The sequence below is a fragment of the Limulus polyphemus genome, unplaced genomic scaffold (genome assembly GCF_000517525.1).
Source record: "Limulus polyphemus unplaced genomic scaffold, Limulus_polyphemus-2.1.2 Scaffold5915, whole genome shotgun sequence".
Taxonomy (NCBI): Eukaryota; Metazoa; Arthropoda; class Merostomata; order Xiphosura; family Limulidae; genus Limulus; species Limulus polyphemus.
In genome coordinates, this window is record NW_013671525.1 from 23,129 (window position 1) to 46,419 (window position 23,291).

The following is a 23,291-nucleotide window of genomic DNA, read 5'->3' on the forward strand; positions in this document are numbered from 1 at the left end:
CAAGTCTAGTGTAATTCCACACACAACTTGATGATACAAGATACAATTATATCTAAATTACATTTTGATTATTTATGAACATTTATATGTATACTTTTTAATTTTTGAAAGGAGTGGAAGCAATTATGTTCACTTTAACATGCTTTAAAGAAATCAAGAAATAATTAAAACGAAAACTATATGTTGAACAGTAGAACGACGGCAACAACAATGAACATTTTTCACGTGTGTACAGTAACAAATATTTAATTCTTGAACATTTCGGAATATACATATTCCATCTTCAGCAAGCTATATTGAACATGGTAAAATAAACTTTATAAATTTTTGTACCTAATAATTTACTCTGCTCAATATAACATGCTGAAGATGGAATATGTATGTTCCGAAACATTCAAGAGTTCGTTTTGTTTTGAAGTTAAGCACAAAGCTACACAATGGGCTATCTGGGATCTGCGCAACACAGGTATCGAAACCTGGTTTCTAGCGTTGTAAGTCCACAGACATACCGCTGTGCCACTGGGGGCGTTACTGTACGCACACACGTTAAATGTTCGTTGTTGCTGCCGTCGTTCTACTGTTCATCAAAAATTGTGTTATGAAGTTTGATATGCAGATTTCAGTTATGAAAACTCAATAAAAATATATATTTTATACCTAAGTATAAATTTCTACTTTTATTGGTATAAAACAGATGATATTTTGAATAATTATAACTTGCTCAAAACAATCTTACAACACTACAAGAATAGTTTTACATTGCATAATGTTGAACAATGTATTATTAAATAAAATATTTTTCGTGAAAAAGTTCTTGTGGCCCTCTAGTCTAAGTAAGATTTTCTAACATGAAGTTATTTATCACGGTTCTCTGTCTCTGCTTAAAATTAAATCATTAGGGAACGATAATAAATTATGTTATGATCAGGAGTAAAGAAAACTGGCCAAAAATATTGTTACATATGTAGTACAGTAAGTGCCTTGGTACACAAAACCTTACTGTAGTCTGTTTAAAAAGTATATTCTAGGGGTTACATAAGCCACAGACTCGGAGTCGCTTTGTAGTACATTGTTACGTATTTGTAATTTGTATTGTAAATGTAATGCGGCAGTTACTAATAATACTCAGTAGTAGTATAATTTATAGTAATATTACCAGTACTAGAGACTCTTTGTATTGTTAGTTAACATTCAGTTTACCTGTGTCACTCAGTCACTGTAACTTTTAAATACTAATTACTATAGTAGTATATGTGTATAAAAATACGACACCAGGTAACAATTAACCATGATTCATATTTTTCGTAAAATGAAGAGTTTAATTATAATCTGTCTTAGTTTTGTTAGAGAGGAGAGAAACAACCAAATTGATAACGTGGATTTTGAAAATATTGAGGAATCAGCTAATGACACAATCACGTTCAAATATATTTATTTCTGAAAGTACCAAAAATTGGCAAGATCCAACTTTTTATTTATAACCCTTGGCTTGTTTAGGACTTAAGTTAAATACTTCTATTTTGTTGGACCATTGTTTTACTAACATTTATCGAAGTTGCTATTGTACTTATTTTAAAAGACAAAAGTAAAGGTCGGCAATAAAAATGGAAGAGGGTTTAACACTGGTTTTTGGAGACAGCATATCTGTGGGAAAAATGTTGTCAATTAAAATATCACCTACATTTTATGCATTGAATAAAACAAGTTTTTATGCTTTGATATAGTTTCATTTTATTTTGTGATATTCAAGCTTCATTACTTGTTTCTGTTATTCACCTGTTTGCTTTTGGTTACTTCCTCCCCCAGTATTTCACTTTAGAGTATCATTTGATTAATGTTCATTTACTAAGGGTCTAACTTCGGTAATCTCTGCTTTTAAATTGGTTTCAATTTTGAACATTTTATACAGAGGTATGGTACATGTCGGAGAGATGTCAATACAATTTTTGTTCTATTGACAGAAGTCACTTTAAATATCAATAGTGATATAAGGGTTTACTAATTTTGTACAGGTTACTCTGTAACGTGGATGACGTAGCTTAATTAAAGATAATTACATTATGTGTTACTTGTAGTAGTGTAAAAAATGTTTTTATGTTACGTGTAGAAATCAGATATATTTTGCTACTTCTTTATTTATTTTCCTTTTGTTGGGAAAACATTTATCTTCCCTGTTATGATTTTAAAAAATTACTTAATTAATTTTTTTTTTACTTACAGGAAAACTTAGACAACAACTTCAGAACTTAGCCATGACCATATTTTGTAGAAGTCGAGTAGGATGGTGGCTGTGTGTATCAAGGATGATTTCTCCTAGCATTTACTGCAATTTGAAAGAAAGGTTACAGGAAAGCAGTGTGGGGATATTCAGAATTTATAGTTTTAGGGTATGTACTCCAAGTGTTATCATAAGATTGATGGGACAAGAGACTGAGTGCATGTTTTTCTGTATATGCCATAATGGAATTGTATTCAGTTTTACCGACTTATATGCCACTTGTGTAACCAACCTTTTAATCTTTTGACATAATGTGGCATTTTCATTTTGTGTTTTTTTTGTAAGACAATAAAATTATTACCAATCCCCCTGTCAGTATCTAAAATCTGGTATAAGAAAGATGTATTTCAAATGTGTTTTTTTTTAACAAGACTTTTTCAAGAAATAGACAGGTTGCACATGCTTTTACATACAGTATTGCTTTGCTGCATGAACCTCCTTCATGTAACTATCTTCTCCCCCCAATATTCATGTTCATGCCCATTCCTCTTTTGTTTCAACTTCATGTCAGTTTTCAGTTACCATGACCTCCCAGTCATCAACATCCAACTAATTCATTTCAACCCTTGAAACACTGTAGATATTCAACCAACAGCTTGGAAAATGATAGAATTCTTGAGAAATATAACAAACTGATAACCTACATGATAACATAACTGAAAGCATTCTGTATAAAAAAAAACAAACTTGTTTGCAACTTGAAGATAAGTACTACCAACAACAAGAAGGCCTAGCCATGGGCTTGCCCCTGTCACCAGTACTCCGTGACCTATAAAAGAAAGCCTGTCCATAGGCTCATCCCTGTCACTAATACTCCATAATCTATACAAGTAGGCCTGGCCATAGGCTTGCCCCTGTCAACAGTACTCCGTAACCTATACAAGAAGGCTTGACCATGGGCTCATCCTTGTCACCAGTACTCCGTAACCCATACAAGAAGGCCTGGCCATGGGCTCATCCTTGTTGCCAGTACTGAGTACATCTGTATGGAGCATTTAAATGATAATGTCCTCAAAACAACCACTCAAAGACCCAGAATTTGGTTCAGATGTGTTGACAATACATCTGTAACATGGCCATGCAATAAAGATAAGATTCCATAATTCATTAACTACAAGAACAGACAGTATCCAGCTTTAAAATTTGCAGTTGAAATAGACAAAGATAATGAATTTCTAGATGCGATGATTACCAAGACATGGTTTATATACTACAAGAGTTTACTGGAAAATACTTTGAGTGCAAATCACGCCAATCCCAACAGTATAAAGACAGAAGATGCTAAGAAGAAAGAGGAAAAACATATCACTACAACCCTTCTTGACAATTGATAACCTGAACACTTCATAAAGAAGATAAACACCAAGAATAAGCAGGAAGACACACAACCATATTTCAACCCATGTCAGGGGTATATCTGAAAAAATACAGAGGTTATATAAACATCATAAACTCAGAGCAATATTGAGAAGCCACAACACTGTATGATCACAGTTAGTATACACCAAACCACCTAAAGGTTCATTGAAGATCAAAAACACCACTTACGGCATCTTTTGGGAATTTGGACTCCAACACATTGAATAAATAAAAAGACCAATAAAGACAGAATTAAGATGTATAACACTTATAGAAAACCAATGATCTATCTGCACGTCATATCTGATAAGATTAGGTCCCTGAGTGGAAGGATACTAAAATGGTAGGGATGTGAAATACACTCACAAGAAACAGATAAACCTTCTACATCCAAATAACTGATAGAACACTTGGTCAACCTAGGAAGAATTCAGAACATTTTTTTTTCCTGTTGAGGCCAGTCAAATAGTGATTTAAATACAGAGGAGGCATTGTATGAGTGGATAGGACACTCCTTTTTAACAATAAGACTCAGTGTCAGATCCTGAGAAAAAATTCCTGATGAAAATAAAGTTAGCAGTCCAAAAAACCACAAAGTCTAAACACATTATAATACAATCCTGTCAGAGATACTGTTTTAAAGAACGAAAAGAGAAAAAAAAAACATTTTGCACCTGACAAAGGTAATGTCGGTGTAATCATGGACAAAGAGGAATACGTGAATACGTAAAGAGAATTACTGATGATATTCGCTATAAGAAGCTCAAGTCCAGTTAAAACTAACAGAGAATAAGATGAGTGTATAGGACACTATCCTTTTATAACAATAAGTCCCAGCATCAAATCCAGCCTCTACGACCACGCCTCACACACAGAGCCTTTCTCAGAACTTCCGTTAAAGTGAGAGCACATTGCCAGCTGAAACATACGAGTTAATTAGTATATAGCAACAGAAAAAGGTAACAATTAGTCTTGTGACCATATAAGCTACTAACCACTACTGGTGCCTGATTACTACAACTTTACCTTAAGTAACTAAAAAAAATTTTAAGATTGAATTTTTTAGCAGACAAGTTTAGTGTTACAATTCTTTCAACTGTGATAAAATTTTCTCTTTACCAGTAGATGAACAGGATGCGTGATGTATATATTACATCCAATAACAAATTATAGTAGATTCATATTCAAGTACATGAATTATTTGCATCAATTAATTTATAAAGTTGTTTTTAATTTTTTTAAGCTGGTTCAACAAAAGTTTTGTTATATTGTAATTTGGATTACAGTTTATTGTGAATTTATTGGCACTAGTTTTTCAAGAAAGTTACTGATTTTTCTAATTATTTTCCTTTTATTTTACAAGAGGTCTTCAATCTTGACAGTTGAGTTAAAAAAAGATATTGAATATCGCTGGCAAAAGGAAGTAGTTTCATCAAGTGGGGATGAAAACGAAACCCTGGTAAGGATCTACTTTAAGCGTTTTGTTCTTAAATTTTGCGTGTTTTTTTTTATCCACATATTCATTAGCACCACTTAATCTGTGAAGTTTGTGTTATCTGAATTCAAATATTAAACTGTCTTAAAGATTTTAGCTGTATGTTTGTCATTATTCTAATTAACATATACCAGTATCTGGTGATAAAAGATAGGTTGGTTTCTTCTCTTTAGATAGTTCCTAGTATTGAAACAGGGTTATCATGTAACTGATACTAACTTAAGTAAAATTTTGTCAGCAGTCACTAATGCCTAGTGCATTCTCTGTCTGAAAGTATTGTAGCAACTAATTATGAAGTTAGGCAACCATTAATCAACTATTACATAAAAATTTGTATGGGTGATTGGAGTGTATTACAGGTGTGGTCATCTTTCTTTTTTTTACCTACGTAAAAAAATTCTTAGGGATGATTTGTTTAGCAATTATTCTAACCAAGATAAGTATTGCTCTTGATCAGTAGAAGGATCAAGTGCCTCACTGATTGGGCTAGAGGGTTAACTCATTAACAGTTTTTAGTAAGACAGTTTGTTTTAAAAAACTCAAAATACTACGTTCTTCCCTCTTATAAACAAGACCCTTCCTTTGGTCTTATCTCAGGGTCGTGAGATGTATTGTGGTAAACAGAATGAAACCTGACAATGGTAGAGTGATCTGCTAACTAAACTAGAGGGTTAATCCACTACTGTTGCAAGTAAAGCACTTTTTATTAACAACTCAAACTACTTCACTTGTGTATATTAATGGCGTACGTTTTTTGTCTGTGTATTCTCTAATCCTTACTTCACCATGTGTTTATAAACAAGTGCAGACAGTGTAAAGAACTTGTGTTTCATAGCTATACTTCTGACACTTTGGAAAACTGACAAGTTAGTGATGCTCAATTTTTATACTTAAAAACAGATTCGTAACTACATGTAGATGAACTTAAAGTTTGTTGACTTGTAAGTTCTGACATGGAATATTTGAAAGTGGTTTATTACATTAGTAAATAGTTAACAGCTACTTAACATGTATTATCAATTGATTTACACTTAGTCTCTACACAAATGTAAAAAAAATAGCGTAATTGACCTTGTTGGATATTTTTTTCTTTAGACTGACATCTGGTTTTATAAATGCTGTATCAATAGAACTGTGATAATAATTCTCTTGTATGATTTAAAAAAAAAATGCAATTTCTTTTTAGTCAAGTCAAGATAAATTTTATGTGCTTTCGATGTTCCCATATCCATCAGGACGACTCCACATGGGTCATGTGCGTGTCTATACCATCAGTGATGCAATGGCAAGATTCTACAGAATGAGAGGCAAGAAGGTGAGAAAAGGTTTTAATGAATTCTACTTTCATACAAAGTCTTCAATGGCAGTAATGTCAAAATTTTATTACTTTATAATTTAAGGCATTAGTAATTAATTTATTGACCTAATTTTCCTGAATCTGCGGGTCACTTGTGTGTTGCTCTTTTCCTATTACTTGTTTGTGTCAATGACAATAAACATAGTACATCTCAATTTATTTTATGAAGTGAAATCTCTCTAAAACTTTACACTTGTACAGAGAATAATAGCTTTTCATGTTCTACTTAAAAAAGGATAAAAATATTTCCTCACTACTTTTGATCTTCGCGTAACTTTTCACTGTTGTAACGGAAGAAATGCTCATATTGAAATCAGAATGAAATATGTTTCTTAGTATTTAACAGACAATATATTTTGTTTAGTTATAAAACGTATTTCAAAATATTTACAAAATTGATTCCTGGCCTGGTGATGGTTTTAGGTGATCGACTCGCAATCATTGGTCTTGGATCAAAACCTGTCCCCCAATCATGCTCATTGTTTCAGCTGTGGAGCATTATAATGTGATGGTCAATCTCACTATTTATTGGTAAAGGTTAACCCAAGAGTTTGCAATGGGTGGGAGTTGACTAGCTGCCTTCCTTCTAGTCTGTTACTTCAAAATTAGGGATGGCTAGTTCAGATAGTCCTTGAGTAGCTTTGTGTAAAAATTCAACAAACAAACATTGGTTTATTTTCTGTCACCCATTTCTTCTTCTACTAGTTCTCTTAGCAGTAATCTGGTGTTTGTATACACAATTGTAATAATATTATAAAAATAAATGTTTGAAATAAGAATTGACCCAGTTAAGATATCCATTTGGCTGTTAATAAGTTTGGACTGTTTAATTAAATGTGAAATTTATTTTACATTCTTTAACTATTAATATAAAAGTAAAGACTAAAGAATGTTTTTTTAAGTAACTCTCGTAAAAGCACTCTTGAGTAATTTGGTTGTGAAAAGGTTGATGAAAACATCATTTTATCAAGGCTGCTCTTTGTAACTCAGTATTTTGTCTTAGTATAACAGACGAAGCGTGTCTTCGTGTTTTGTACAGCCGTATTAAAAGTTGTTTTGTAAAACATATCTTTTTTTTTCGAAGGTTAAAAAATTTGAAACTACAAAGTTCTATATATTGAGTAATTTTATTTGTGACTTTTATAAAACTCAGTGTAGAGCTGACCAAAAAATTGGGTGAAATTACTCATTGCCTACGTAAGATGTACATGAGACTCGAGCAATAAGTAGTCAGAGAAACTGTAATATTGTTGATATTTTTGTTTAGATTTTTTATGTGACCCTGTAACCAGCAATGTGATAGATCCATAAGCAATTTGGTGCATAAATAGTTTAGACAAGAATGTTTAAAAAGCTGATAATTGTAAGGTTAAATTTTATGGCTTTGTTTACGTGGTGGATCTAACCGATAATTTTGAGGTTAAAAGGTAAAATTTTTTTATCTGGTGAATCCAACCAATAATTTTAAATATAAAGTTCACTGATAACCGAGAGGTTAAAGGGTGCAGTTTTTTTTTAGATGGTCGATCCCACTGATAATTTTGAGGTTAAAGGGTCAAATTTTTTTTACGCTGTAAGTTTCACTGATAACCGAGAGGTTAAAGGGTGCAGTTTTTTTTAGATGGTCGATTGCACTGATAATTTTGAGGTTAAAGGTTCCAGTTTTCTTTACGTGGTGAATCCTACCAAGGTTAAGGTTAAAGGGTACAATTTTGTTTTTTTACACTGTAAATTTCACTGATAACTGAGAGGTTAAAGGGTGCAGTTTGTTTTTACATGGTGGATCCCACTGATAATTCTAAGGTTACAGTTTTCCTAAAGCTGATTTCAGTGTGAAAAATCATTTAACCAGAACTAAACCAGTATTGCCTGTTTTTGTTTTCATAGGTGATCCATCCAATTGGATGGGATGCTTTTGGTTTGCCAGCAGAAAATGCTGCTATCGATGGAGGAAAACAGCCAGATGATTGGACTTACAGGTAAATGTTGGAACTAATAATCTTCTAGAACAATTTATCAAGTTATAATAACTACAGCATTAATGTTATGATTAGTTTGTGAACTAAATCATGCAATCTAAGGTGAATCATGTTTTCCATTAAATTGTTTTAACAGTGTGTTAATGAGCTACTACATAAAAAAGATATATATAAATTTGTAATGCTAAATTAATTACTCACACACACATACAGTATTGAAAATAATTCATGGACAAAGTGGGTTTATAATGGAAATTACACATGATAAAGTAACATATTTTGTGTAAAAAAAGGAAATGCTGCCTAATGCAGTGTTGTTTTGCCATGGTATAATGTGATTGGGTGTCAGGCAACCAATCTGAAAAGTGCCAAATCAGCACAATGTCTATATAAGTACAGGCAATAATATGATTTTAGAGTTTGAAACTTGTGGTAAACATGATGGCTCCTGGAAAGGATATTACATGCGAAAAGTGTTTATATAAGTCAAAGTTTTAGCTAAAAATGGCTACCCCCTATTGACAGGTCACGGTTCAACTTCACGTTTCATCCATTGCTATATGCAAGACCCTGACGAGGGTTTTCAAACCCGGTACTGTTGGCAGTAGAAGTGGTCAAGAGAGAAAACTCAAACTATTCTAAAGTGACATAAAGTTATTCAGAGTAAATTCTTCACATAACAGGTGATGATACAGTAGAGATCTCGTGAATAACCTTACTACAAGTGTGGGTGTTAATGTTTCTTCAAGAACAGTAAGATACCTATTAGATCCAGATGGTCTAAATGGGTGTGTAGATGCTCAGAATACCTTTGCTGAGAAGAGGCAACAAAACAAAAAGACTGAAATAAAAATGCAACAAAAATGAGAACCAGTGGGATGTTCAAACCTGGAGAAAGTACTCTTTTTTTACAGGAGAGTTCGTGCTTGTTCTGTTTGGCAATAATCAACAGTAATGGTTCGAAGGCAGACTGGAGAGTGGTATAACAGTCAGCGTACAACAGCTATAGTAAAGTATGGGAATTAATCATAACAATTGTGGAGCTGTATCTCAGCCGAGGGTGTCAGGAAATTGTATAAAATCAAAGGTACTCTGACTGCTGACAGATTCAGGTATGTTCTGACTTACCATGCCATTTCTACGGAAACGCAACATCTTTCAATATGACGATGTCCCCAAGCGTACAGCCGATTCAGTGAAAACTTGTATGGAACTTAAAGAGGCTGATAGAAGTCTTCACAAAGTCCTAATACTGACATCATCAAGGCCATAAGGGGTCACGTGGATACTGATCGTCAACTTTTACAGAATATTACGAACCGTATTCCAGAGTCCTTCGTTGATAAACTATATATAGGAGCGTGAAAGCACGATGTCAAGCTCTATATAAAGCACCTATAACAAATATTAATGTTCTGCACAATGTATGTGTTTGACTTTGCATAATTTATGTGATAATGCACTGTGCTTATGTTTACACATATATATATATATATATACACTTTTTCTTTTGTTTCTATATTTATGTCCAATTCTATAAATATATATTTACACATGCATCTCCCCAATTTGTAATGTGAATGTGTAATTATTCATAAAATTCTGTCATTAGCTTTTAAATGCTATACTAGGTTCACCAAATATCAGCTATATATTTTAAAAAGTAACTTTTCAAATAAGAAGGCTTAAAACACGAAGTATTGTATAGTAAAGTTCATAATACAGTGTCAGAAATGTAAAACATGCTCTTGTTTGTGTGTGTGTGGTATCTGAAGAAGTAGGGCTAACAGTAGTTGGCACACACTGCTTACCAGACTTCTTTTTTTTTTCAGTAACATCAGAACAATGAAAGAACAGTTGAAACAATTGGGAATTAGTTTTGATTGGACTAGGGTAAGTATAATATAAAAAACATGTACATATTTAAAAAAAAAATTAACTTTGTATTATTTGCATTGTTTTACTGAAATAACTTAATATAGAACTTACTAATGCTAGGACTAGATATTATAACATTTAAATCTATGTTTTGGTGTTTTAGAAGCATTTGTGTAGTTTTAATTTTTAAATCTTTTAATAGCATGTACCTAGGGGCTTGGCTCAGTACAAATTGATTGGTATGAGTTCTGCATGAAATCTTACATGTCTCATGAATATGGAGAGGAGAATGAAATTACTTCTTACTACATTTTGTAAATCTTCATCTGCACCAATTAAACATTCGTGTTCTAGGGTAAAGTGGGGAAGAATATTTTGTGATAAATTTATCATTTACCTCAAAATAATGACATGGTAAAAGCACTATAATTTTCTTGACATTTTTTTTTTACATATCTTTTAAAGAACAAAGTGACGCATTTGAAACGGAATCCAAGTTTTTATAGACTTCTACTTTTGTTTAATAGGGAAATGATGCTTCTGGTTTTGTGCTGATAAGCACCTAGCGATAAGCCTAAAATTTGATTTTAAAACCAGTAAATGACAAGGAAAGTCGATAAAATTCAATAGATAATATTTAGGAGTTAAAAGCAATATGTATTGGGTGGCTTGCTAGCTGTTTTAATTGAAGTATTTAATTATAAATGTGTAATACCTTATTACCAATTATGGCCAACCATTGGTTTGATTATATTTTTCTGAAGTAACTCATGATTGAAAGATTAAATTATGTTTTTTTCCTGTCGATGGTACATCTTTCTTTCGTTAGGAGCTGAGTACCTGCAATCCTGACTATTATAAATGGACACAGTATATCTTTCTTCTTATGTATCACAGAGGTTTGGCATACAGAAAAGAGGCAAGGAACAGTTTTGTTTCTTATGTATTTATTATGTGTAACATGAGGGAAATAATTGTATTGATGTATTTTTTTAAATCTTAATTATTAGGTGTGAATTGCTAAATTAAAATATATTTTATAATTTGTTTAGTGGTGGCCATTAGAACATAGCATGCTATTTCATTGTTGTGAGTTAAAAAAACAAACTCAATAGAAACTGATATTCTTGAAATGTCGGCCAGTAGAGAAATAATTAGAAGTTACTCATGTGATAATTATTAGAGTTATCTAAATATATGTAATAATTACAGGAAATTAATTGTCTTTCACCTTTTTTACCCAAATTGTTCTTTTTACACTTTTGCATCTGACAAGTGAATTGCACAATTCAATTTAAAAAAAACATTATAAACAAAAACTTGACTAATCTCAGTCTTCTACACATTAAAAAAATACTTCAGATTTAAAATTATTTAAAAAAAAAGTTTTATTTAATTTTGTACATAAGGTTGACTTCAACATGCTTTGAATGAAACATTAGGGTTTACAAAGTTTATGAACTTTTTTGAGCATAATACTTTGCTAGTAGTCCCCTAGAAGGAAAATAAAAAATAGTTTTGAACAAAATAGTGTTAATTAAAACCTCTTAATTAGAACACAACCTCGGTTATCATGGTATAACTGCCTATATCGCAACTTTGAGAAGTCATAAGTTAGCCTGATGATACTTTGCTAGTAGAAAAGATGTTTACAAATATCTTCAATGACAATTACAGTTCTAATTAGTTTTTTTTAAAACTTGATTTATCATTTTATAATTTATTTGAATCATGATATTACAGTACAATAGATAATTACTGTATAATAAAACATCATTCAACAAGTGCGTAGAACAGATGCACTCGGGCATTCTAAGGTGAATGATCTATTTATTTTGTAGAAGGTGTTCTGAGTAACTCTTGTAAGTGTCGAGAAGAAACTAAACATGTTGAAGAAGAACCACATGTTAAATTTCAACAATTCACTTGTTTGATTTAACTTTGTCAGTAACTGCCACACATATTCAAGAAAAACCACACGTGAATTGTAATAATTGTTTGATTTAAATGTATTTCTAAAACTAGATGTCAGTAGGATTTCTATAATAAATGTTATCAAATGTATGATGATTTTTCTGGTAAGCTCTTTCTTACATTCTTAATTGAAATTGTGAAGTAAATGATAAGAAATGTGATGGTTGTAAAACAAGTTACCTAAGTGTACCGTTAATTAAAGGAATTATGTTAGTTTATTTAATGATTGTGAAATGGAATTCAAACATTCCCATAAAGTCTCTTGTTACAATTTTTAATTTATATCTGGACCACCTGAAAGAAACTTGACTTTAATACAATGTCACAGGGTCATATTCACATTAGCTATTTAATTAGATTGTAGTAAATCCACGGAAGATTTCTTTCCATCCAGGCTCTTGTGAACTGGGATCCCATTGATAAAACCGTTCTTGCAGATGAACAGGTGGACGAACAAGGTTTATCTTGGAGATCAGGTGCTAAAGTTGAAAAGAAACTTCTCCGACAGTGGTTCCTTCGTACAACGGTTTTTTCAAAAGTAATTTTAAAGGATTTGAACTAACTCTTATGATAGGAAATCTTTTAGTAGTCTTTTTTTGTCTATAAAGATTTTTCTAAAATTTATCTATATCTTACACCATTTCTATTGTATTTAATTTGTGATTAGGGTTAAAGAGGCCTTTTATGGATCTATTAGCCATCCTTACTCGGCGTTGCATGGGTATAACCCGAACAGAGGGCCACTGTTTAGCTATTTTTAAACAGAAAGGATCAAAATTTCACTTTCCCTGTAACAATACATGTCAAATGCATAAAGTTACAAATAATGAAAAAAAAGACAAACTTTTTTTAAGCATTGAATGAATATGAAATTAGTCTGAACAAACATTTAAATTTAATGATTTCCACCAGTAATATGAATTCTAACACTTTTATGCTTTTTTTTTAAAAACATGTTGTTACAAAACTGTTATTGTTTTACATTATTGATGGAAATGGTAATATGAATTCTAACACTTTTAAAAAAATGCATAAAAAAACAGTTTTATGCATGGTTTCTTTTAAAAAGTATAAAACAACAACAGTTTTGTAACAACATGGTTTTAAAAAATCTTATACAGAATAAAACCTAAACTCTTGTTCATCCCTCTGTTTAATTGGTATATTAAATCACTCTCTCAGCTAGCCAAGCTACTCAACTTATTCTGTAATTTAAAATAAAAGACAATATTTAGAAACTTACACAAACACAGTGTCTATGTGTTTTCAATGTAAAATTAAACCTTTAATTTTACAATGTATTATTTGAAGTATGAAAAATTCCTTTATTTTTTCTCTACATAATACCTATAATTCTATTTTTCTTATGTTTATTATACCAAAGCAATCGATTTATATTCTATATACATCATAATTCTATGTATTTAATAACTTTAATACCAGATATCAGTTATTGTTACGATTGTTGCCTAGATACCTGTTTTAAAACGAAGTTCCACAGTTAACAAATTCCCTAGTTGGGAACCACAGATCTAGACTGAGGGATGTAAAATTTACTTAAACCTGTTATTTCTATTAGGATTTGTATGATGGTCTGGAAGATCCCATGCTTACCAACTGGAGAGATATAGTAAGCCTACAAAGACATTGGATTGGTGAATGTACGGGAAGTACTGTGAAAATGAAGGTGCTATGTGATGGGAAAGAAGTTGATGATACTTTGTTAGTTTGGACCGACAAACCCGAGTTGATCTGGGGGTCGTCATATATTATTGTTTCTCCTGATCATCAATTAAACCAGCCAAAATTTTACAACTCATCATCATCATCATCAACTGTAGGGACGACAGAAGATTTGTCAAAGGGTGTTTTGCTGAGAGTTATGGCAGTAAATCCATTAAGTGGTCAAAACATACCAATTTTCGTTTCATCTAGTTTTGAATGTTCTCATGCTACAGAATCACATTTAGGTAAAACTTTTTATTTGTTGTAGTGTATTAAAGATGTACAAATTAACTTGTATTAAGTATTATTATCTTTCTAAATTACTTACAAAGATATATTGGAGGACATTTTCTCAGTATGTACTCTTCAGATGTAGTCATTACAGGCTTGAATTTTATAATAATTAAGAGCTATCATAACAGATATACTCAAGTTAAACTTGGAAGATTTCAAGAATGAATATTTATGACTTTCATATTAATCAGGCATTCCTGGTGAAATAGAGACAGATCTGGAATTTTCTCAGAATCATCATCTGAAGGTTGTCCATGTGACAGAAAAATCACAAGATGGAGAAACTGTACTAATAAACTCTGGAAAGGTAAGAGAGGATTTTTGTTTTCCATTAATTCATGTCATTAGGCCCGAAGAAGAAAACTGTTAAATGGCCTCTTTACAGATAATTTAGAATTTTTCAGGAAATGAAGTCCACTTTTTTAACTCAACATCTTTCAGTTCTCAGGTTTAACGCTTCAAAGAGCAAGAGAAGAGATAGTGAAGGAGTTGAAGAAACTTAAAATTAGTGGAAATCAGACAAGCAAAAAACTGAGAGATTGGTTAATATCTAGACAGAGATACTGGGGTACACCAATCCCAATCGTGCATTGTCCATCTTGTAAGGTATGTCTAGGTATCGCTACTGTATTGACAACTTTTACAGGTGAAAATTTATCCAGTATTTTATTCAGAATGTGTGTGTGTGTGTGAGAGAGATAAGGATATGTTAGACCTGGAAAATCGTTTATATTTTTTTGGGTTGGCAGGTTGTACCTGTTCCACTTGATGATCTTCCTGTGATGCTACCGAAAGTTTCAACACTTTCAGGTCGAGGAATCTCTCCTCTTCATTCAGTTGACAGTTGGATCAATACCAAGTGTCCCAAGTAAGGAAAGATAATGTATGCGTTGTTTTTAATTGGTATTTCTCGCTTTAGATACGTATTTTTAATTGTACAGGAAAAAAAATTTAAAATATCAATGTATATGAAATCTGATAATAAAAAATAACAGTAGAATGTAAATACGATGAAAGGAAGTACTCTGTCGTAATTGAAGTAAACTTCAATTGAAGTACAACGTTTCACCAGGTTAACCTGGCATCGTCAGGTACATCAACTACAGTAAATGAATTGAAACTACAAATATATATATAATAATACAGCGCAAGGTGAAATGTTGTACTTTCATTAAATTTTACTCTGTTTATTCGACTTATCAAGTTTACTTTTAATAGAATGTAAAGTCATGGTGCTTAACAGTAAAACCTGGCGAAACAGTGGAAACAGTAGGCCCAGTATTTGTGATAGAAATCTCGTAGTTGTTGTGTTTTTTTCTACAGTTCTTCTAATTAGCCCATTACAGATTTTAAATACACATTGTGTAAAAATAGCATTTCATATTAGTTAGAAAAAAAACGACCTTAACTCTCCAGGTAATAAAAAAAAATTTATTTCAGTCAGTGTTTCATCATTACAGCTTCATATAATACCGAATAATGAAAATTGATAATACGTTAAAGATTTTTTTTATTTTTAAAAAATAATATACATGTATAAATCTCTCACACTTTTAATTTCAGAGCTCACTTATAGTTTAAGCTTTATCAAAAACAAGATAATGCTTATCGGAACCAACTTGCTGAAGCTATTATGAAAGTGGAAAAGTAATAAATTAATGTATCTACATTATTTTTTTGTGTCTGTAGAACCTCAATCAGTGAAATGTTTTGAGGTTTCAAACTTGAATAAAAATAGTTCTGCTAATAATTCACCAAGAACTACTATCTAACGTTATTGCCCAAATGTCTAAATCCCTCTAGTATTTACTATAAATTCTGAAAAACTACAAAACATTTTTCCCATTCAGTACTAGAACTTGTCATACTGGCGGCCAGTGTGTTAACTTGGTGAAAAGTTTCTTTTTGAATTATTCTGTATTTTGCCTGCAGAGTTTGAACAGGTTTTTGAAACCCTGGAAACTACTGAAAGTCATGGACCCGGAAAGGTCCTGATTTTTCATTTCCAGTAAAAAAATTCCCTATGAAATAATAGCCATAATTTAAAAAAATTAAGCTAATAAAAAAATGTTTGGTTATTGGAATAAGTTCTATTTGTATTTCATGTTGGCCATTTTGAACCTTGGAAGAAGTTTTCAACATTTACTGGCGGAGAATGTTTGATGAATCAAAAAATGTCAACAAAATTTAAGTTTAATCCTGAGTGTGTGTGTATTGGATATTTCAATATGGGTCCTGAAATTTTCTTTTGTAAAGTCTGTATGAATCCTGTGCCTAGGATGAAGGTTATGTTCCAGGCTCTCTACTGTGTCCTTCAACGTATCCAAAGTGTTACTTCCTGTACCATTCCAGTTACTGAAAGCTGGTGGAACAAAAGAACCAATAGGCCCATTATAAATAACATTTCAGATCCATCTTTTATTTGTCACAAGCCACTACTACCCTGGAGGCTCTTTGTTCATTTCCTGAATTCTTCAGCAACACAATATTTAGAGATAGAAAGACATAACATTGGCAGAATTAATGAAATATTTAGGCTTAACTGATTTGTTACCTTGAATAAATTTTTTACTTTACACTAAATATTAGAAACTGTCATATTCAAAATAGTGTGTTTTTGTACTTTTTGAATTTTATCAGAAATTGTCAAGTTTTTCTTATATCTTGATATGGTTGCTAGCAAATTCCTGATGAGCAAAAAAATTAAAATTAACTTAGCAATTAAAATTTATATAATTTGTAACATGCTCTGAAACAAGCTTGGGTATTACTTTACATAAATGTAATTAAATATACGCAACCACTGTGATAACACAAAGGTTGTGTTTAGCTTGTGTTCATGGTTCAAAGAAGTTTACAACATTTGTTCTTGTTTTGTAAGGTGTGGAGGAAATGCTCAGAGAGAAACGGATACCATGGACACATTTGTTGATAGTTCCTGGTACTACCTACGTTTCTTAGACCCACACAATAATACTGTGCCCTTTGATACGGAGAAGATCAATTCTCTAATGCCAGTTGATTTGTACATAGGTGGCAAAGAACATGGTCAGTGTGAGAAAAGGTTTCTAGTTTCTAGTTTTAAGGTATGTTTGGTAGTTTAGGATTTATCCTTTGTCTTAGGATAGGATTACTTCTATAAGATTAATGGTTTTACATGATTTTTTACGGTAATTTGTAGATAATATTGGTAGACTCTCGCAAATTTTTTATACCTCATCTTCGGGTTTGTTGATGACATTTTGGATTCATTCTTGGCATTTGACCTAAGGGGTTCAGCATAGATCCTGAAAAATATCATCTACATGTCTAAGAAGTGGAAGGAATCTGTAAACTTTTAAAATTTAATAATGAAAAACTGCCTCGAAAGTTACAGAACATTTTATTTTGAGATTTTTTATGTTTCCTGTGAATGTTTTAATCTTTTCCTAATTTTTCAAATTCTGGATATTCATAAAAAGACATTCTTTGGAATGAAGAATTTTTTCATTAACTGTTCAATTTGTTATTTCTACATATATTTTTTTATTATTAAATTCTGATTTTCATTCAAAGATGATCAATTCTTTTGGGAATGATGGAAATTTTGTTATGCTAGAAGATTTTTTAATTTGACTCTTAAATGTTGGTGGGAGATTTCTTTATTAGTTGATTACCGAAGTTTTAATTTTTCCAGTTTACTTGGTGTTTTCTTTAATTACATAGTAAATATCAGTACATCGTCTTTTGAACTTATAGCTCTGAAACTGAAAATAGTTATACATGTTCTAATTTAGTGTTGTATTGTATTGATGTATACCTTAAAACACTCAGGATACATTTCTGAAGTCTTACTCCTCTCATTTTTCTGCAGGATTAGGTAATTTTTTCTAGGTACTTATTTGTTAACTAATCAGATTTTGTTCAACTATGTTTATCTATCAGCTGAAGTTTATAATCTTGAAGAACAAGGTTGTTTTTTATGGTGTATATATTTTTAAGTATCACCTGTGTACCTGATGTACTTGTAGAAAACAAAATCACCTGTGTACGTGATGTATTTGTTGATGTTGCTCGCATGCAATTAAAAAATTGTCTCTGTTCACTAAACTTTTATAAAACATATGGTCTTTTAAGAGTTAGTATGAAATAAATGAAACATTACTTTAATTAATAGCTGACTCTTTTCTGTAGCTGTTATGCACCTGTATTATGCACGGTTTGTCAGTCACTTCCTCCATTTTGAAGGACTGATGAAATGCAGAGAACCTTTTCAGAGAATGCTAGTTCAAGGAATGGTTATGGGGCAGACCTTTAGGGTTAAGGGCACGGGTCAATACGTGTCTCCAGCAGATGTAGAATATAAAGGTAAGAATTGTCGAAAGAGATAATCAGTTATCGCAAGTTGCGTGTAAAATCTGTTATTGACTAACACTTTATATCGAAACACAGAAATTTTACTATTCTATTGGTGGCAATGGATAATATTTGTACAAAAGTGTTTGTATAGTAAACCTGTCTGAAAACAGATTGACAATGTTAGTTTTTGTAGATCTAAAACTGCTTGTGTGTTGTAATAAGCTGATGGTGGTAATATTGTGAAAAAAAAAATTAACTGCAGTGTGTTGCAGAGAGAAATATGATTTCATAATTGTCTCTAATATACTATGTATCTTCAACTATACTTACAATAAAAGAAGTGTATTCATCATCGAATAAATCACTTATTTTCATTTCATTTTTCAAGGTAAAAAGATTTTAGACAGAAAGAGTGGACAACCCGTTGCAGCAGAATGGGAGAAAATGAGCAAATCTAAACTTAATGGCGTTGATCCTGAGGTTTGTTACTTAGTAGTACCTAATGCTAGAAAGTATAAAATTTGCATCTTATTTTGTGAAAGGTTTAAAATATATTAGATTGAATTTTGTAATGAGCTTTTTTTTTCATTACCAAACTTAAGTCTGTGACTTTTGAACTTTAGAACAGAGATGACTTCCTTATAAATGGATGCATTATTTATAATTTGTTTTTTTCAATTCATTCTCAGTAGAAAAACCTATTTTTACAGATAGAAGCACATTTCCATTTGTACACCACATCATTAAAGTTACCGGTAAAACCTGGACCTTAAAAATTTCTGAACATTATCAACCAATACATCAGGATTCCACTTACTCTAACCACAATAAAATAACATTTCTATCTTCACTATTGATTCTACTCACTATCTGGATTCCACTTGCGGTGTGAAGTTGGAGCCACATCAAACAAAATGAACAGCCTGGTTGCATCAACACCATGTTCTTTTAGGACCTCCTACATTTGAAACAAGTGATTTGTACTTACTAAGAATGGAACATGTAGTTTTCTCAGATTAATATAAAATTATCATTATCTCAATATACCGACTTTAAACCATCTACACATATTTAAATATCAAAAAGTATTGTAGCTATTTTCATCAAATGTATATTACACATTTCAATTTTTTTCACACCTATTGAATTGGTTCTTCATTAACTGTTATGGTTCTTATAAAATATTCTCTGTGGCAAGACACACAAGATGTTTGTTTGTTTGTTTGAAGTTAAGCACAAAGCTATACAATGGGCTATCTGTGTTCTGTCCACCACGGGTATCGAAACCCGGTTTCTGGCGTTGTAAGTCCGCAGACATACCGCTGTGCCACTGGGGGCCACACAAGATGTAAGACATATAGTAGGATGTTATTCTTATGCTTAGAATAAAAATAAGCTAAGGTTCCAAATGCTATTTACATGTTACAGTTTATAGTTCATGTATATATATATTAACTTTTAACTAGATTGCCACAAACTCCACTGACATCAGTAACAAGTTAACTGTTCTTTGTCCACAATAAAAAAAAATTCTATCTTCACTATTGATATTACTTACTATCAGGATTCTATTTACATTATCCACAACAACAAAAAAAAGGGTTTCAATCTTTACTTTTTGATGCAACATCAGGATTCCACTTACTCTAACCACAATAAAATAACATTTCTATCTTCACTATTGATATTACTTACTATCAGGATTCTATTTACATTATCCATAACAACAAAAAAAAGGGTTTCAATCTTTACTTTTTGATCACGAACATTATAAGCAAAGTGAATATAGTAAGTTGGAGTATTTATCCAACATACTCTTGGTGAGAACACCATAGTTTTATTGACACATATTTAATGATTTTTGTGTGTTTACAGTATTTAATAAATGAGAAATATCATGATTTATTCAATAGAATCCTGGCTACTTGTGAAAAGTGTACTGTTTTGTTATCATAAATTTTGTAGCACACCATAAATAGTTTTAAGTTACACGTGAATCATTCTCAAGAAATGCTCTCAGTAATATACTTTATTTTAAGAGTTCCCAGACATATTGAAATGGCAGCAGCGATTGTGGTCAACTGTGCAGACATTCAGGAAGTTTCGAGAAGTTCAAAGGAAAATACATCTATCAGAAGAAGAATGGAAAAAACACGAAGAATATCTACTTGACAGCCGAAATTTTTATTTGAAAGGGGTAAAAAAAAATCATGATAAATATGGAAATAACAATTTTATTGTTGTAATCTTATCAGTAGCTTGATATGATTTTCACCTTTTAATCAAAATTAGAAACCTTCATCCTACTGCTATATGACATGTATTTTTATTATTTTGTTTATGCATACGTTGTTATATTTAATGTTTTTGTTGTTTCACAGTTTACAGTTTGTTTATGTGTGTTCCCTTTCCTTCGAAGTTTGATCGTCCCCTTTGTGGCACGACGAAGGTACTGGCTGGAACTTTAAATAAGTCCCACATAAAATTCTTTGGGAAAAAAACATAGTGACTTATATTAAGGAAAATATGGAACATTAAAAATTTATTAATCAGTGAAAAAACTTAAAACTTTATTATCATTTTTGAATATCAATTTTTAATATGTAATAACTAATTGAATTATAAACATAGAAAAGAAAAATAACAGCACCATTGAAGTTATAATGATTTCTTCATTGCCAGTCATCTTAACATTTGTTAACTGAGAAGCAACAGTTTGATCAATTAGTATCATTTAATTGTAATTACTCCTTCCATCAGCCATTAATCTTAACATTTGTGATAACAGAGGCATCAGTTCATCCAGTCAGCATATTTCAGTGTTAATTGCAGCTAATTTAACATCTGTCATATTTTTAGAGATAAAAAGGTTAACAGTTATTTGTTATATTTCTTCGTAGGTTACCTTCAATTTCCAGGATTCTTACCAGTTAAGTGTGGCCATTTCTAAGCTGCAAGGCCTAACAGGTAGCCTCAGAGTAAGTACCCGATTAAAACTTTAAAATAATTTTGTTACACCAAGTCCACTTGGATCATTCAGTTATTTATGTAGTTAAAGGAGAGACATCAAATTGTAATATTTTTGTTGAATAACAAGGTATTTCCGTGTTACAAAGGGTTTGTATTGGATAGTGAGAAAAGTATTAAATAACACCCTAGTTTTTAGGCTATATCAAGTGGCCAAATTCTTTTTTTTTCTTTTAAACTCTTTGCTGGAGCCTTTAAATATTGATGAGGAAACCCAAGATCGCAATAAGTAGGTTTGACTAAAGCAATAAAAACACCTGAGGGCTAATTGTTTTTCCAATGAATAAATACTTTAATTTGATGTAATATTGATTCCTATGAGTAAATTAAGGTTTGGTGCTGCATAGAGCCCATCTGTTGGTTGCGGTGCAGTAAAACTGGATATTAAGAAATTATGGCTTTAACTGTTTCAGCACGGGCTCGGTCTGTGTGACCGACCTCATAACCATTTTGTGCTTGATATAGTTTTTGAGCTACAACTTTTAAATTGATGAGCATATCTTTATGAAATTTTATAGATTATCAGAAAACAAGGCTTTCATATGCAAAATATCATATTTTTTTTTTATAAAGTTTTAAGATGTTTTAAGTAATGTTTTTCTCATGTCTTTTTCTTCTTTCCGCATGTTGACTATCCAACACGCAAAGTAATTTTTTTTTATTTTAAGATTAAAAATACTTTTATGCATCAGAACATTTTCAAATTTAACAATGCTAAATCTTTATAATGTCCAGATAATTATCAAATGTTTCTTAAGAAAAAACTTTATACTTTATCTGTTAGTTTCACTAATGAATCTCTGTACATGTTTGGTCGATTTGACCAATCTTGTAACCACCATAAAAAAATTAGGAAATAAATATAAGTAATGCTTTTTTTCGTTCCAGAATGACTACAAATTATAACACGAAAACACAAATCTTTAGTCTAAATTTTTATTATATTGATTTTCCAGCCATGTCTGGTAAACATTACAGAAGATGCAGTGATGTGGCGCACGTCCACTCGTATTACATTATCCAAGAATATAAAACTGGCCTTTACAAAGTGACCTGTCTTGGCTGTGTTTTAGTCACATTTCAGTTGTAATACATTATATATGTATATAGATTATTACTATTTACAAATAAGTTTTGAAACTTATTTTTCTTAAAACATAGAACAGTAAATAAAGAAGTATAGAAAACAAATATCTCTTCTAGTTATGAACTTTGTACTCGTTTGCTGCTTGCACGTGGAGGATGTGAAATTATATAATTTTTTTAGGTTTTTTATATATACATTTGAAATAACCAAAAAAATCTTACATTACTCTTTTGATACCATAGAATTCCACTATACTTTATCAAGTTTAGTATCTTAGCTGTATTTGGATCTAAAAAATATGAAATTTCAAGCAGATTAAGGACTCAATTTACTAGCTTGAAGTTTTGTATCAAATGAACGAGTTGATATTATAATACTTCAAAATGGCTGAGAAAGCCACTAGGGGGACATTCTGAGCTTTTGATTGGTTATTCACATGTCACAGACAAAAGTAAGTGTGAATAAGGATGTGTTTCCAAAAATGGAAAGAGGTTGGAGGG

General features: G+C 31.4%; 1 protein-coding gene across 1 annotated transcript in view; it reads left to right on the plus strand.

Moving 5' to 3' along the window:
* The first annotated feature begins 828 nt into the window (after positions 1–828).
* LOC106473135 (probable leucine--tRNA ligase, mitochondrial) overlaps positions 829–23,291 on the plus strand; it is a 26,021-nt gene continuing 3,558 nt past the window's right edge. The window contains exons 1-17 of the mRNA XM_013933816.2: positions 829–972; positions 2,221–2,387; positions 5,001–5,096; positions 6,319–6,447; positions 8,377–8,468; positions 10,301–10,361; positions 11,176–11,265; positions 12,715–12,858; positions 13,900–14,290; positions 14,531–14,646; positions 14,781–14,945; positions 15,089–15,207; positions 17,221–17,387; positions 18,513–18,686; positions 19,066–19,157; positions 20,719–20,874; positions 21,578–21,655. Coding sequence (XP_013789270.1) covers positions 2,253–2,387; positions 5,001–5,096; positions 6,319–6,447; positions 8,377–8,468; positions 10,301–10,361; positions 11,176–11,265; positions 12,715–12,858; positions 13,900–14,290; positions 14,531–14,646; positions 14,781–14,945; positions 15,089–15,207; positions 17,221–17,387; positions 18,513–18,686; positions 19,066–19,157; positions 20,719–20,874; positions 21,578–21,655 — 2,205 coding nt within the window. The 5' untranslated portion in view covers positions 829–972; positions 2,221–2,252. The remainder of the gene's footprint in view (positions 973–2,220; positions 2,388–5,000; positions 5,097–6,318; positions 6,448–8,376; positions 8,469–10,300; positions 10,362–11,175; positions 11,266–12,714; positions 12,859–13,899; positions 14,291–14,530; positions 14,647–14,780; positions 14,946–15,088; positions 15,208–17,220; positions 17,388–18,512; positions 18,687–19,065; positions 19,158–20,718; positions 20,875–21,577; positions 21,656–23,291) is intronic.